General features: G+C 33.8%; 1 protein-coding gene across 4 annotated transcripts in view; it reads left to right on the top strand.

Annotated features, from left to right (window-relative positions):
• The first annotated feature begins 804 nt into the window (after positions 1-804).
• LOC129218410 (DNA primase large subunit-like) overlaps positions 805-17,577 on the top strand; it is a 74,517-nt gene continuing 57,744 nt past the window's right edge. For 3 of the 4 annotated variants that reach the window (XM_054852663.1, XM_054852662.1, XM_054852664.1), the window contains exons 1-3: positions 805-1,158; positions 4,963-5,216; positions 16,810-17,018. In XM_054852663.1, coding sequence (XP_054708638.1) covers positions 827-1,158; positions 4,963-5,216; positions 16,810-17,018 — 795 coding nt within the window. In that variant the 5' untranslated portion in view covers positions 805-826. The remainder of the gene's footprint in view (positions 1,159-4,962; positions 5,217-16,809; positions 17,019-17,577) is intronic. The other variant, XM_054852665.1, reaches the window with a different exon arrangement.

Genomic DNA, 17,577 nt, shown 5'->3' with positions numbered 1-17,577 from the left:
AGTTTTCCGTTTAGATAGTATTGTGCATTTTCTTTAGTCAATTTCAATAACTCTCTAAGCAATAAAAGATGCAAGCGACCAAGAAGAATCAGCAAACGGTAAGATTTTTACCTACAATTTCAATTTAAGATACCGATTAGTACATTTTTGCGTTAACGCAAAACGTTTACGCCATTTCGTTCACGCCAACGCTGACAGCTCCAAATGAAATAAAAGTTACCGAAAACTGATCAAAAACTATTACTGATGTCAAAATAATGCATAACTAAAAGAAAAACAGTTCAATCTCTGCACCTGGAAGCAGTGGCGTAGCTAGACCCGACTTTCGGGGGGGGGGTTACTTCATATATATATATATATATATATAATATATATATATATATATATATATATATATATATATATATATATATATATAATATATATATATATATATATATATATATATATATATATATATATATATATATATATATATATATATATAATATATATATATATATATATATATATATAATATATAATATATATATATAATCGCTTGGAATTTTTTCCTTTTCTTTTTTTTTCTTTCTCTTCTCTCTTCTTTTTCTCTTTTTTTTTTTGAGACTAACTTTTCGGGGGGGGTTTTGTCCCCAAAACCCCCCCCTTAGCTACGCCCCTGCCTGGAAGTTTTTTTTAATGAAAACACATTGTCTTAAAATACATGTCGAGTGCCAAACTATAGATAATGCTGCCATCTAGCAACCATGCTGCCAAAGTCTTCGCCAAGCCCTTCCACTAGTCACATGATACATCTATGAACCAATTTTCTTTATCAGCAAGAATGAGAAAGCTCGGTCTACTCTTATTATTAGTCTATGGTCGAACGCAACCGAGATCAAATCAAATCAAATTTTCTTTATTACATTACAATTTGGCTGTTTACGTACACGTGTTTACTTTCGGTATGGCGCTTTATATAAAGCCTCCAAAAGGAACAGTGTCTTTTCGGAATCTCCGCAATTATGTCACAAAGAGGCTATTATTTTTGTGTTGTTTGAAAGGAAAATCTATACATGAAATCACAAGTGCTATTACAGAAGAAGGGCTGGCTGAGGCTTCTGAATGTCTGATCGAAGGATCCATGAAAGACAGAATTTCCCACTTTACACTTAGGTTTAAATATTTTTTCATTTCAGTTCAGCTTTATTATTTTTTCTTGGCTTTTTCCAATAATAAATTTGATAATTTCCTTTTTTTATGTAGATGGCTAGTGTTTTGTCGCTTCCAATATAAATTTCTCTAAAAGATTAGATGGGAAATGGTTAAACGATTTTTTTTATTACATTAATATTATAGTTCTTTAAAAAAAATTGATTTTAAAATATTTCCTGACTAATGTTATTGATATATTCCTCAAGAACTTTAAAATGTGACAGAATTTGAGGGTTTAATTTAGTATTTTTTAAACATGGAAAACTCGAACCTTTTTCCATGTGGATTTCTCTGGTTACTGATAGATTGAAACTTGGAAAGCATTTGGCAGTCAGTTAAATTTTGAGGCATTAACACTGGAAAGCCGTTCAATTTTGCAATATTGGGATTAAGTCCCAACACAGACTACAAGGAACTTTCCTACTGGTCTGTGTTGAATATTTGAAAATAACCTCTATCAATTATTTATACTTATATTTGGCAGAAAATAAACAGGCGCCATATGCGATGCATCATTTTATCAAATATTTTTCTTGCATTTAAACATTGAACTTTCACAAAGTTTTTATTTTTTGGGGCTAAAGGTATTTATTTAAATTGTGAAATATTGAACATTATTGTTTGTTGATTTTCTTTCTTATTTCATATTATTTTATACGAAGAAAAACAGGTGTAATACGCTCTATAACAACAAAGATATGGAGGCATTAAGAAGAAATTGTCTGAATGAAATGAAATTTTATATACCTGGTGGTTATAAAATAAGTATCTCTATTTGGAGCAGTCTGTAGCTTGAATGAATGATATGATTGCAACCAAAATTGGAACACTTACTAATCTTAAAGGGGGAAGAAGGATGGTGCAATAAAAATTTTAGTTGCAAAAATTGCCAACAGGTTACCCTTCAAAAAATGTCGCTGACAGTGCAATCACTGTAGTATTCATGAGTAAATTAAAGAAGCAGTCATTTCTGCCAGCAACGTGGTACGAGATACCTCTCACTTTTTCTAATTGCGCTTAGAATTAAAAGCTATTCTACATTAACAGCCCTTTCGCTGTGTCTGCTTTACATGAATTGTAAGGAATGCGTAAAGGGAAAGCAAAGTAAAATGGAGCCCTACCCATATTAGGGGGTTACACTTAAATTTGTTACCCGGGACAAGAGCCCTGTCTTCCTACCTGATCTAAAACCAGGCAGTTCATTCGGGATTTTAATTTGGAGAAATCACTGTAAAAGGGGAAAATTACAAAATTTTAGTTCGTCATTCATATACAGTGGCTCCCAAAAGTGTTCGTACACTTTGAAATTTTTTTAGTAAAACCAAAATAATGCAAAACTGAATTCGAGTATGAAGTCCAATATTTTTTCACATCATTCCTATGTCATTCTAAATAAAACCCTGTAGTTTTTTCAAAATATTGACAGATTTTCTTTTTGAAATGGGTCAAAAAATGAAGAGACAGAGAAATAATACGCCACAAAAGTCATCGTACACTCAAATATTTTCGAATAAATTCACAATTAAAATTATTATGTGTCGTTTTTTTTTTCAATTATTTTTGCATTGTGTTGACCCTTAAAAGTCATTTGGCTTATTTTTTTGTTTATTTATTCTTTAATATTGTGGTTATTACTTTAAAATGGCTGCTATTTGTAAAAAACCACAAATACCATTCGAAATTTGAATTTTTTCCTCACAGTTGTGGTAAATTGGTTTGAAATGTCTCTAAATTAGTTAATTTATTCCATTCTATAGTAAAGTGCTTGATAAAATGCTTTAAAGAAAAGAATCGGACCGAAAACAAAGTAAAAAAAAAGGTCCACCGGCAAAGTAGACAAAGCGGTGATCGGAGGTTTGCAGTTAAAAAATACACATTTGAGTGCTGTAAAAGTTTCTGCAGAGTTAAATGAAAATTTTTACATTCAATTTTCACCGAAAATTGTTCGCCAAGTTCTCTGATTAGCTAGATTAAATGGGACCTCATCCCGCAAAAATTTTCTTGGCTGTGTGAAAAACAGAAAGCTTACTCTTTTCGTCGCAAAATCAGTGATAAATAAGCTCAAAATGTTTTGAAATTACGTCTTTCTTGCAGATAAAAATGAATTCAACATTTTTGGTTTAAACGGTTAAATAATTGTAAGTAGAAGAAAAAATTAGGAACTTGATCTTAAGAATTTAGTTGGACCAGTTAATCAGGATGGTGAAGGTGTTCTTGTGTGAGGGTGCGTATCAGCATCAGGACTTGGTAGTTTTGAATTTTTTGATGAAATAATAAATCATGCTGTTCATTTAAATGTTTTATAAAACAATTTAAAACTCTTAACCAAAAATTTCGTTATCAGAAATAACTTTGTTTTTATCTAGGTAACGATAAGAAGCACACGGTTTTCAACGTTTGCGTCTAGTGCCTCCAAAATTGTTTTAAAAAGTTTAGAAAATACCCCTTCAATCTCCAGATTTGAACCTAATGTAACATATTAAGAGATATCTGGAGGCTAGATTAGAAAAATACGGCTTTGAAACGAAAATAGAGCTAGAAACAGTAAGACTCGAAGTGTGGTTGAACACTTACTCAGAAATTATGCTAAAGAAAGAAGAAAGAGTGAAATCTATTCCCAGACATTTAAAAGGTGTTTTTGATACTGAATAATAGTCTGCTAAATAATAACTTAATAAAAAGTTAGATTATTCAATAATATATAGACATTTTTTAAAGTGTACGAAGACTTTTGTGAGATAAAATTTTCGGCACTTTTTGGTTTTTGATTTTTAAAAAAATAAGTTTTAATATTTTTTAAAAAAATTTCATGTAATTTTGTTGAAAATTGATCATAGATCTTATAATTAAATACTTATTCCGAAATATTAATTCTAACCAATGGATAGGATCCTATTTCATTGAAAGTCGTAGGTGTATGAACACTTTTGGGAGCCACTGTATGTTTGACTCTAAGGGAAGTCGCGATTTTCCATTGTCTCTCCACGCATCCACAATTGTTGAACACAGAATTTGTTGTTTGAAATGCTTGCGAGAGTATCTTATCAGTATAGTTTATTTTTATTTCTTTTTTTTATGAAATATATATGTCTTCATTGTTTAGGTCTATAAAAGCTTGGGGGTAAGCACTGATGGCCGCTCTCAGTGCTCCTTTTAGAAGGCACCCTTTAATGCTTCAGGAGGGGGCCATTTCCCTCCTTTCCCCTCCCCTGCATCCATGCCTGATTACCAGTTCTGTCACAAATTTTGCAACCAAATGAGGCATGTTTGCAAAGAGTAGATATTAGTGGACAATGAACCAAGACAATGTGTCCTAACATTCTATTTTTCTTTAACTATGCCATGCTGTTGGGGAAATTGGCACTTACTTTGATAAGTGAGCATTTAAAATGCTGCATATTTATTTGACTTATTATAAGTTACCTTGTGAGAAATTCTTAAGGAATTTTGCTTGATCAAAAGAACTATATGATGCGGCCTGTGGTCGCCCCTCACTTTGGCCGCCCATGTGCGGTGCACACCTGCTAGGATTGGCCCTGGGTGCACCATATTATAATACAATTTCAAACTGCAAAAACTAAAAGTTTTTGTATTTTAAAAGTTATCCACAGATTTTTGAATAGTGATCAAGATAATAATTAAAAAAAATCTCCCTGTATTTCAGAAGCATATGTCACCAATATCCAGCTGTTTAGATTACGACAGAAATTAACATTTATATTGTTGAAGCTAAATGAAATATTAACAACCTACTTTTTTTTTCAGGCTTTTGTGTGCATCTGATTTGGAACTCAGCAATTTTTTTATTCAGAGAGAAACAGAATTATTTATTTATCGATTGCAGTTTTATGACCAAGGAACAATATATAAAATGTTGCAGATTGCCTATAAGCAAAGTATCGAGGTCCTTGAAAAGGGACTATTTCTAACACAAGGCTACCACTGTGCTCTAAAAAATTTAAATACAATTTTTGAAGAAATGCAGAATGCATATAAAAGCGGGTGTCATCAGATTAATGGTAATGTTATAAATAACAAAGTACTAGGCTTAATTTCTTACTTATATTACAGCCAAAATTCATTAGTTATTTCTAGTTGGAATCTTTTCAGTTTAATTTGCAAACAAATTGAAAAATAATAGGGAAAATGCTTGTGGGGGTACATTTCATGATTATTTTTTGTGGAAGATTTGGTGATGCGTTAAATATTTAGTCTGGAATTACTTATTTTTATGAAAATGACATGCTATTTTAAAATGCTATTCTCCCCCCCCCCCCGAGCGCTTCACCAGAAATTGCGTAAAAATACTTTTTAACCCTAGTGTCAATGACCAAACGTTTCCCTTACTCTCAATAACAGGATACCCATTTTGAAGATGTAGAGCAGGAAAATCATTTTTTCCTGACACCCCTTCTGCCTAAATTTAACTTTTTCTTCCACCCTCATTTTGGGAAATGTGTGAATCCTGTTTTTACCAAAAAACGAAATAGCTTATTGTTATTTTTTAGCATTTTACGAGGTGCTGCTAGAAAAAAACCGAACTAGCACAGGTGAAACAATAAAACGAATGCAATAAGGCTGAAAGTCGCCTGGCATGTCACGTGACTCTTGCTCCACCTATTGCTCGAGTTTCATCTGCCTCCTGCACTCAGTCTGCCCGTGGCGTCTGTTCTAAGTAGTTGACGTTTTGTCTGTGCGTCGGAAAAATGTTGACTGTACAGAAAGAACAGCGTGTTAACATCAAATTTCTTTTCAAACTTGGAAAATCTGCAAGTGAAACGTTTGTAATGTTGCAACAAGTTTACGGCGATGATTGTTTATCGCGAACACAAGTGTTTGAGTGGTTTAAACGATTTAAAGATGGCCGCGACGACACAAGTGATGACGCTCGCACTGGCAGACCATTGTCAGCAAAAACTGATGCAAACATTGAAAAAATCGGTAAACTTGTTTGAGAAGATCGCCGTTTAACAATCAGAGCAATGTCTGAGTTGACAGGAATTGACAAGGAAAGTGTTAGGCAGATTCTTCATGAAAGTTTCAACATGAACAAAGTGTGTGCAAAAATGGTTCCAAAGTGTCTCACAATTGAACAGAAGGAACGCCAAAGAATGATTTGTTCTGACATCCTAGAAAACATTGAAAGAGATCCCACCTTTTTACAAAATGTTATTACTTGTGATGAATCGTAGTTTTTTACTTATGATCCCGAAACCAAACGCCAGTCGATGCATTGGAAATCTCCTGATTCTCCACAACAAAAAAAAGCACAAATGTCAAAATCGAAATTCAAGGCAATGATGATTGTTTGTTTTGATGTCAAAGAAATTGTACACACTGATTGGGTACCAGAGGGACAAACAGTGAATCAGCATTACTACATTAGCGTCCTGACTACCCTACGTGAGCGAGTACAGAGAAAACGGAACGATTTGTGGAAAAAAAAGACATGGATCCTGCACCAAGACAATGTCCCAGCTCACAATGCGTTGTCAGTGAAGACGTTTTTAGCCAATCACAACATTCCCATCTTAGACCATCCATCCTACTCGCCTGATTTGGCCCCGCCCCTGTGATTTTTTTCTTTTCCCTAAAGTCAAGTCAGCTTTGAAAGGAACTAGATTTGAGAGTGTTGAAGCAGTAAAAGAAAAAGCGACGGAAGTAATGTATGGACTTACCGAAAATGATCTGCAGCATTGCTATGAACAGTGGAAAATTTGTATGGAGCGTAGTATAGACCGAGGAGGAGAGTACATTAAAGGAGATAACATCAATTTGTAAATAATGGAAAATAAAATTTTTTTATAGCATCAGTTCGGTTTTTTTCTAGCCACACCTCGTATGCTTATGTTTCACGCTGAATGGTGTGTTAGAATAAAAATGTTTTTCTCCAGTTTTTTTTTTTTTTTTTGTAATACTGGATATATTAGGTTATACGCTTTGGTATTTCATAGTGAGTTTGTAGTATTTTATTTATTTATATCAGTGATGGTTCAACTTACGGACCACGTGGGGTCCACGAAGCTCATCCATGTAGCCCCTGGCATCAAAAATACTATTTGTAACTTATATCCTCACTATCATTTGTTCAACCTGTGAAGTAATGTCGTTTGACTATCGTAGGTATACTTATAAAAAAAAAAGACAAGCCATATATTTGAACTTAAATATTACTGTCTATATAACGAGAGACACGAAGTTCCTAATGTGGTATCACTGACAGTGTAACAATATAAAGAAGTTCTTCTGCCCTTATATAGAAGTTTGGTAAGACCTCATTTGGAATATGCTGTTCAGTTTTGGTCTCCTTGTCTTAAGAAAGATATTAATGTATTGGAAAGGGTTCAAAAGCGGGCTACAAGGCTAATGATTGGACTTTCTGATTTAGGATATGACTCCAGGCTTAGAAGGCTAAAAATGTACAGTCTTGAGCAAAGAAGAGACCGAGGGGACATGATTCAGTTGTTTAAATTAATTAGAATGATAGATGTTACTGGGCTGAAGTTTAGCACTTAAAACAGGACTAGGGGTCATTGTTTTAAGCTATTTAAATCTCAGGCTAACATGGATATTAGGAAAAATTATTACTATAGCAGGGTAGTGGAACGTTGGAACAGCTTACTGGAAGAGGTGGTAATGAGCAAGGGAGTCGATAGTTTTAAGAGGATTATTGATCTTCACTGGGGATTGTAAATTGACTAGGAGCAGTTTATCTGGGCCCAGAGCCTGTTACTGGTCGTCACTTTTGTATTTGTAATATGTTCCTACATCAACAAAAAGAAAAAAAGTTGTAATATTGCTTTCCACTTCACATCATAACAAAAGCAACTCTGGAGCAACCAAAAGCAACAATTATTTTGTTTTATAATAAAACGAAACCTGGTTTTGACATAATTGATCAAATTCTACGAAGTTAAATAATGGGGGATAAACATTGGGTGAGGTACCCTCTAAAATATAAATATACATAAATCCATATTATGAGTATACTTAATTTCATTTAAATTCTTAATTATATCTGTAAATGTAATTTGAATAAATGTGAATAATGTGGAAAGTTTCTTTGCGTCTAAGATCTGCTTTGTGACTCGTATGTAATATGCAATGTGCTTTCAAGTACTTATTTATTTTTATTTTTTTACAATGTGAATTTTTTTTTCGGACATGGGAAGTTAGTCCAATATTTTGGTTTTACAACAAAAAATAAGTTTTAAAAAAATATAAAACAAAACTTTATCTAAAAAAAAAGTCGTTTTTGAGGATTTTTTAGAAATTTTAGGGCAGGGTTGTAGTTTTGGCTGGACAAAACCCATTTTGGCCATGCTACTGGCAAAAACCAGCCAAACCTGGATTTAACCACCATCATAGAGCCGAAACTGTATTGTATAAAAGCACACTAATGTGTACACACATACAGTTTGTATGCATAATATTGCACATTTTAATGCATGATTAAAATAAAAAGAATGTGTATTTATCATAAATACTTTTTAAAACTGATTTATTGATTAAATGCAACTTTTCTTTAAGTTATTCACAAAGAAAATAAAGGACATTCGCTTATTAGGAATACTAAACAGTCTGCAATATAAACTAATAGCTATTCTTCACAAAACTTGTAAGAGGTATTCAATGCGTTAGAAAATAAGTAATATACTTTGAGTAAATTTTTAATTCATTTTGTGTGCATTTAAACTATGAAACAAGTATGCATAAAATTATAAAACAAGTACATATTGTGTTATTTACAGTGTTTGAAACGTATTTTCAAAAAAATTATCACATAATTCTACTATGATGTGACTAACCTTTTGGAACATGCTGTCATTTATTACTTGCATAGGGTGTAAAATGAACTGTTTACTTAAATAATGGATAGTGACTGATTATGGGATTGATGTTTCATATTTCTTTTAACTATGTACTCATTTATTTTGATTTTAAATTTTATTATTTTCTATATCCATGTCCAATGGCCAAAATTGATTCTATCCAAGCTGGTTTTAACCAGTTTTATCCATGGTTAAAACCACTACTGGTCAAAGCTCTAACCACCCGGTTTTAGGGGGAGGGGAGAGGTACTTGCTTGAGTGTCCCAACTTGTTACAAATGTTCATGTTTTTGAACTATACACTTCTCAAACCCTTCAGAAGAATATTATTGTTGAATACAATGCTGTTTTCCCCATCAAATATGAATAATTGCTATGTAACTGCTGAATAAAATTAGGGGGCACAATATCAAAGGGGGGTAAAGGTCTGTCATATTTTGATTCACAGACTCATTTTACATGAGAATCATCAATAATGGTGTCAGAAGCATCTTGAAGGGGTGTTTTGAGGAGCAGGGTAATGGGTACCCGGGTATCTGGTTATTGAATGTAGGTATAAAACTTTTAAATGCTAAAAAACTCTGCCCCAAAAATTATCTGAAAGCACGGTTACAACTTTCTTTAGTTAAATTTCATGCAAATAACAAGAATTAAAAGCAATTTTGTCAAGACTTAGTTAGAAACGGTAAAAATTGTGATAAATGTTTCAAAAGGTACCCAGGTACCTGGTCATTGACGCTAGGGTTAAAGACTCCTATTCTGAATTTTTTTAAAGTAAATCACCAAAGGTTTCCGCTACTAATGTACCCAAACGTAGCCTATACAGTCGGACCTCGATGTGAGGTCACCCTTCAGGACTTCGAGAATGTGACATTATAAGCGGAGTGACTTTATAACCGGTTCATAAACTTTTACCAAAAAAAAAATTCTAAAATATAATGATTTCGAAACTACATCACTTGATTAAGTTATGATGTTGTAATTGCATTGATTCAATTAACATTAATGCAATTAGTTAGAAATTAGGAAATTATTTGTTAAAATTTTAATTCCGAAATTAATACAAGTGAAAAAACGGCTGGAATAAGATATTTTCCAGTGATTTTCTGATGGAAAATGGACATGCGCTTACGACAGACACATGACACTATGGGAGACCTGTCTTCGAAATTTGTATACATTGCTAAAAGCCATCTCTATTGACCTTGACCCTTATCTAAAAGCTGTCACCCTCAATCCACAAAGTATGAATAGGGACCAACAGTAAGCAGCCAGGGGAAACAAAACTCTTTCTTTTTGCCTGTGTTAAGGGGGGTGAATGATCCCTCCTACTTACTCCAGTCGTCTTCTCTATACAACATTCCAGTGTCTCTACACGCCTTTTTCCTCGAATTTGAGCAGATAAAGGGTTTCGTGGAAAAGTTTTCCTTACATTCGTTAGGCAGATGACATTTTGTCGATGAAATATCATGTACCAAGGATTATTCGTGGAACTGAATCAGTGTGGCATTGAAATCACTCAAAGAAAGTCAGACAAAAATGACCTTATAAGCGATGGCAGTATTTGAGACCTGACCATACATCTGATAATCCATAACACAGAATCCTTATTCAATGAGTCGGGACTCTAGGAATGTGACCTTATAATGCAGGGTGACCTTATATCAAGGTCTGACTGATTATGTTTTCCAAAGTTACATATTGAAAAACTTCCTGATAGAGCCTCTGGTTCTGAACCTTCCCCATCACTTTAACGTCATTAAAGACAACCTAAAATTGCTTTTTTAAACCTTTAGCTGTACAAACTTCTAGAAGGAGCATTCAATCCCTTAATATAGCTAAATATAACTTGAAATTGGTTATAGTTTCGGAAAATACTCTTGAAGGAACCCCAACCCCATTTCGCTTTACTTTACCACCAAAATGTTCCAAAAGTTAAATTTTTAGTATCAGTTTTGAAAATTTCTATGGATGCTTTCTATTAAAACCCAATATATGCTACATTTGTTGACATTAATGTAATGAAAGAATGGGACTTTTTGAAGTTGACCCCAAGTGGTTTTTTTGAAAAATAAAGCGAAATCCATCACCAATCCACCCAATTTTTCGAAATTGAAGTTTTTCAAGCGCAGTTTCAAATTAACTTCAATGATGTTGCGGGCAAGGCGGTTCTGGGGGCTCTCCCCAAAAACTATTTTGAAATCGTTTTAAAAAACGAAGTTTTAAAGAGATATTCAGTGCTACTAGGTGGAGAGATATAAACGCTCTCCACGTTTAATTTTTCGAAATTGTATTTTTTTCATTTCCATGTTTCATATGGGAGCAGTCGGACCCTTGTCTGAAATTTTTTCGTAATTGAAGCCCTGAAAACAAGGTTTGAGAAGCTCTTTTATAGTTTTGGTTGGGAGAGGGGGCTTGCAAAGTAACATTTTGAAGACATTCTTATTTTGAGACCGACTAAGAAAAAAGGGGGGGGGGATGGAGCCGGGGGGGGGGGGAGAAAGAAATAGGAGGTTGTTTCACATAATTTCAAATTTTTTATTTTAAGGCTCTTTTCAAAAGCAGTTCAGATTTCTTCCCAATTATGGTATGGCTGTTAATGTTGGGAAATGTCAAGTGTTACATTTAGGGCATGGAAATAAGTGTACAAGTTATTATTTGCAAGGTTCAGTCATTAGTCAGGCAGACAAAGTTACTGATCTGGGGGTCCTAATAAGTCAGGATTTAAAGTTTAGCCAACAGTGCAGCATTGCTAGCAACAAAGCCAATAAGATGCTTGGGTTTATCAATAGATCTATTTCAAATAAATCTAAAGAAGTTCTTCTGCCCTTATATAGAAGTTTGGTAAGACCTCATTTGGAGTATGCTGTTCAGTTTTGGTCTCCGTTTTAATACCGTAAGATCCCCAATACGTAAGTACATGTGTAATAGGGTGTCCCAGAAAAATGAAAGTCGTTTTTTTTAAACGCATACCCTCTTATTTTTTTCCTTTTACATCAAAACCGTTGTAAAAAAAGTTTCATGCAATTTGAAGCACGGTAACCCGTACCGACTTGCGCCTAAAGGCCTAAACGTGCAAATAGCACGTGTATTCGTAAGCAAGCGAACGCTGCGGCGACGCGATACTTTGCAAAGCTTAAAACAGCTGTAATTAGTACACAGAAAACAAATGAAAACAGAAAAAACATATGTTGGGGAAGGGGGGAGGGCTTATTCGTGGCAATTTTCAAACCGTCAAACGTGTCAGTACGAATACATTCCGGTCAGCGAGCGCAATATAGTCGTTCCATAGGGAACGAAACATATGGCACTGGAGTTGCGAAGTTAAAAAAAAAGAGAGATTTTTAATAGGAGTCGTAAAACACCAAATTACGGGCTTGAAACTTCCCTCTAACGGACAAGTTCTGTCTGTTTTGTTTTATAGCATCCGAGAAGTAACTTTAACCTTTCATTTGGGTAAAAAATTGGCTGACCTGCAGGAAACAAAGAGTAGTTGTAAGGGGAAATTATTCTAATTGGAGTGAGGTCTTAAGCGGGGTTCCTCAAGGATCAGTGTTAGGGCCTGTTTTGTTCATTGTCTTTATGAACGATATTCACAAAAATATTTCTGGGAACATGAATTGTTTTGCTGATGATGTCAAAGTTATGGGGACTGTAGAAAATTAAGAACAAGCAAATCAGCTGCAAGAGGATCTAGATCATATTACGGAGTGGGCTGATAAATGGGGTATGGCTGTTAATGTTGGGAAATGTCAAGTGCTACATTTAGGGCATGGAAATAAGTGTACAAGTTATTATTTGCAAGGTTCAGTCATTTGTCAGGCAGTCAAAGTTACTGATCTGGGGGTCCTACTAAGTCAGGATTTAAAGTTTAGCCAACAGTGCAGCATTGCCAGCAACAAAGCCAATAAGATGCTTGGGTTTATCAATAGATCTATTTCAAATAAATCTAAAGAAGTTCTTCTGCCCTTATATAGAAGTTTGGTAAGACCCCATTTGGAGTATGCTGTTCAGTTTTGGTCTCCTTATCTTAAGAAAGACATTAATGTATTGGAAAGGGTTCAAAGGCGGGCTACATGGCTAATAAGTGGACTTTCCCACTTAGATTATGATTCCAGGCTTAGAAGGCTAAAAATGTACAGTCTTGAGCAAAGAAGAGACCGAGGGGACATTGATTCAGCTGTTTAAATTTATTAAAACGAAAGATGTTACGGGGCTAAAGTTTAGCACTGAAAACAGGACAAGGGGTCATTGTTTTAAGCTATTTAAATCTCAGACTAACATGGATATTAGGAAAAATTATTATTTTAGCAGGGTAGTGGAACCTTGGAACAGCTTACCGGAAGAGGTGGTAATGAGCAAAGGAGTAGACAGTTTTAAGAAGGCCATTGATATTCACTGGGGATTGTAAATTGACTAGGACCAGTCTAGCTGGGCCCAAAGCCTGTTGCTGGTCGTCACTTTTGTATTTGTATTTGAAGAGTTCGAGAATCATCCCCTGAAAGGTAAAACCCAATTTCAGGTTTTCTTTGGAGATGTTTAGAGATAAGGAGCATTTAGAGACTTTCCTCCTGAATTTTTCAAAATTGAAATTTTAAAGGCACAATTTCAAACTATGTTTGGTAGTAACCTTGGTGAAAGGATAATGTTTCTGGGACCCTCCTCTATAAATTGTTTGAAATTGATGTCTGAGAAACGCCAACCGAACAGCTAAAACTAATTTTAAATTTCTTGCAGTGGACGATAGTTAAGTCGAGAAACATTTTGAAGACCCTTTTTTTCAGACTGACAATGGGAAAAAAAAGTGGGGGGCGGGGAGAAAGAGAGGGTAACTTGTTTTGCTAGCGATAAACTTCCTCTGTAAAAATTTTTTAATTCAAGATTTCTTTTTGAAAGAATTCAGACTTTTTTCATAACATTATTATTTTTTCTCTTTGTTAAAATAACTTCACTTTCCCTAGGCACATTCTGTTCTTGAGTAAGGGGTACAGATCCCCTGACCCCTTCTAGACACCATTGCCTGGTTCTCAAACTTTAATGGTTCGCGGCACCCTTTGAAGAATTAGAATTTCCTTACGGCATCCTAGTCTAGTTTTATGTACATATTGTTGCTATGGACACTTCGTGGCACCCCTATCTCTTCCTGCGGCCCCTAGTTCGGAAATCCCTGATCTATAATTATTATTATCACTATCGTTATTTATTTCTTTTTTTTTTCTTTTTTTTTTTTTTGGTAGCTGGAAGTTTGAAAATTATATGTGAGCAAACTGAAACCTAATAACTAACTGTATTAATTTTTTTCTAGATTTTTTGGGGGGGAGGGGAGGGAGGGAGGAAGACTTTGCCTTTTCGACCTCTTCCTAATTTTGCCCCTTGCAAGAAAAATACTGGGAGTTTTTTCTCCCGAGAATTGAGTTGCAACCCTGTAAAAGAACATTTTGAATGATGTTAAAAATTTCTTAGTAAAATCTTTCTGTCCATATTTTTAAGATCACGCTTAAATACTAAAACTATTGGATATGAAGAGAGGTGTGCATAAATTTGTACTTTTCACGTAAAGCAATCTATACAATAAACACAAAAGTTTACAATCTATCAAGTAAACAAGTGTTTAACACAGTACAGAACAAGTGTTTTAAATTTGTCATATTCAGTTCCTGACAGGATTTGTGGATTTTTGATTTAAAAAAAAATTTTTTGATGTAAATCATATTTTTAAATTTTTTTTAAATCCTCAAAAATTTGTGTATACTAATTACTTTACATTTATAAACATAATATATTTCATACAATAGTTGAATCTGTGAAATACACCGTCAGCTGAATTTACTGAATGATGAATCCATTCAACTTACTGTTAAGATTAGGATAAGTTCCCTAAATATTCAATCAATTTTTAAGATTAATGTATACGTTATAATTTGTAAGAAAGATCTGATTTTGCTTTATGCTTGCTTTTCTTAAAGATAAGGTTTCCATCATCATGTATGTTTTTATTGTAAAATAATATGCTGAACATTTACTTTTCTTAACTATATCAGTCATGGTTTATAAGAAAAACTGCAATTTTTTTTTTTTTTTTTTTTTTTTTTTGTTCTGAACTGTAATTTTGGAGTAAAAGCAATATTTCAAGAGGCTGAAAATCTATTATGCACATTGGAAAGGGGATCTGTGTAGTTTTGCCAGTTGAAGTTAAAATTGTATAATGCAGTGTAGTTAAATTTGAGCGACAAGTTCCAAAATTTCAAAATTAATTTATAAAAATAAAATAAACTTTTTTAATCAATGATTTTGTTTAAAAAAGCACTTGATTTAGATCATGAATTTAATATTGATTTAAATCAAGCTAATTTAAGCTTAAACTAAATCTAACAAACCCTGGTGCCTGAGTTCTTTTATCAATTCTTAAATATGTGTTTCTGGGGGGGGGGGATCTATAGGTTCAGTGTAATATTTTACAATGCGACTAAAGCACTCTTGGTGTTTCACTTAATCATACATTTAAAACGAAATATTTGTATTAATCTGTATCATTTTTTAAGGTTGTATTTTGTTTATTTTAAACATTTAGTATAAGATCAAATTTGTTTTAAATCAATAATAAGTACCTATCCTTGGAAAATAACATACTGTAACATATTTTGTGCTCTCTTTGTCTTTTTGTTAATACACTCAGGAACATTGGAAATAACACCCCAAGAAAGAAATAAGGTACAATCGCGAAATTTTTGCTTATAAGAAGAGTGACATCTGATATGCAAATGATTCAAGTTTGGTGTCAATGCTCATAACCGTTTACCCTACAGTATCGGTGAAATCGGGAAAAAGGTGTTGTATAAACCAGTGTAAAATTTATTAATTTTAAATGCTACGATTACATCCAGATTGTTGGAACCCCCTTAATGAGTGAAGGATGCCAGGTAGACGAGTTAGAAAGCCTGTCTCACATTTAAGCGCATTCGAGAGAGGTTTGATTATCGGCATGAAGATTGCAGGCTGGTCAACGAGCCGTATTGCTGCCCAGGTGAATTAATTGGAGTGTTCTGTTAGAGACTCGCGACAGTGGACACTGCCCGCACAGCGGGCATAGTGGTCTGGGTGGCTATAGCCTATGTTAGTTGGTCCACTCTAGTTGTGGTACGTGGAACCTTAATGGGCCAACGTTGTGATAATGACATTCTGCAACCACATCTAGGATCATTCATGAATGGCCTCCCAGGAGCAATTTACCAGCAAGATAATGCTTGCTCGCATATATCTAGAGTTGCTCAAGACTTCTTTTTGTCCTTTTGAGAATCTTCCATGACCAGCCCGCTCCCCCGACTTGTTCCCTTTAGAGCATGTATGGGATCAGCTGAAACGCCAGATGTCGCCGTGCTACTCTGTGCAAGATTTAGAAGTGGCTGTTAAAAATTTGGGGGTCCATCTGCCTCAGAACAACATCAGACGTTTAATTAGCTCAATGTCGGACCGTATTGCGGCAATGTTGCAACAAAAGGGGGTTCAACGCACTTTTGAAGCACTATTTATCTCATTTCATAGCCTGTATTTGTTTAATTGTCTCGATTTTGGGATCAAGTGTATCTCTCATATGTATTATCCTGTACATTAAATTTCACTTCAATCCAATGCTTCCTTCTTGGGGTACTATTTTCAATGTTCCCGAGTGTATTATGAACTTATATCAGTAATCTAAATTGAAAATAGTTCTCTCTTCATTGAAGTATGTAAATAGATGACAATAACTCTGTATTGATTATTGAATTTTTTATATGTTCCAGTTCATTTTACTGCAGCTTTGAAGTTTGTTAGTGAGCGTTCATGCTACCTTCACATGGGATATGTTAGAATACCATTAGAAAAAATCAGAATTCTTCTTTCATCAAACTTTCAAGAAATTCTTACTCAAGGACTTACACAAATGCAATCTTCTGTTTGCATGCAAGAGTTAGAGGATCCTCGAATCAAATCAATGAGGCAAGATGTCTTAGTAAGTTTATTTAAAATGTTAAAAATTACTATTTCAAAACCAAATTCAAACACCTAAATTAGAAATTAATACAACAGAATGCTTCATTTTATTTAGTACTGCAGTAGCAAAATCTAATAGTAAATAAGCTGTATATACTTTGTAAATAAACTCCATTTTCAGAAGTAACTGGCTTCATTTCAAAAAGTTTTTGCAGAAAATTTATTTTAAAAACAAGTTATATTTTCCAAATTAGTTATTAAAATAAGTCTTTAACTACATGTCTAAAGCATTGTATTTTATGCAAAAATGATCTATCATGTTTAACCACAAATTTACTGGGAAGGGTTTTCAAAATCAAAAATTCTTGCTTTCTTTTTCGTTTATTTTTAATTTGACAGTATTGTTCAATATATTCAACCAAACAATTTCGATCGCTTAGTAGCTATGCATTTATGTCTCTTGCTTGTAGTGAATAATTCATATTTTTCTGAGGAAAAAAAACACTGTATACATTAAACATTTTAACTTATATGTATTTAAATTTTTACCTGACATAACGTTTTTCCAGGAAAAAAGG

This window comes from Uloborus diversus, chromosome 3 (genome assembly GCF_026930045.1).
Source record: "Uloborus diversus isolate 005 chromosome 3, Udiv.v.3.1, whole genome shotgun sequence".
Taxonomy (NCBI): domain Eukaryota; kingdom Metazoa; phylum Arthropoda; class Arachnida; order Araneae; family Uloboridae; genus Uloborus; species Uloborus diversus.
Note: the sequence above shows the minus strand (reverse complement) of the source record. Positions and strands in the feature narration are given on the sequence as shown.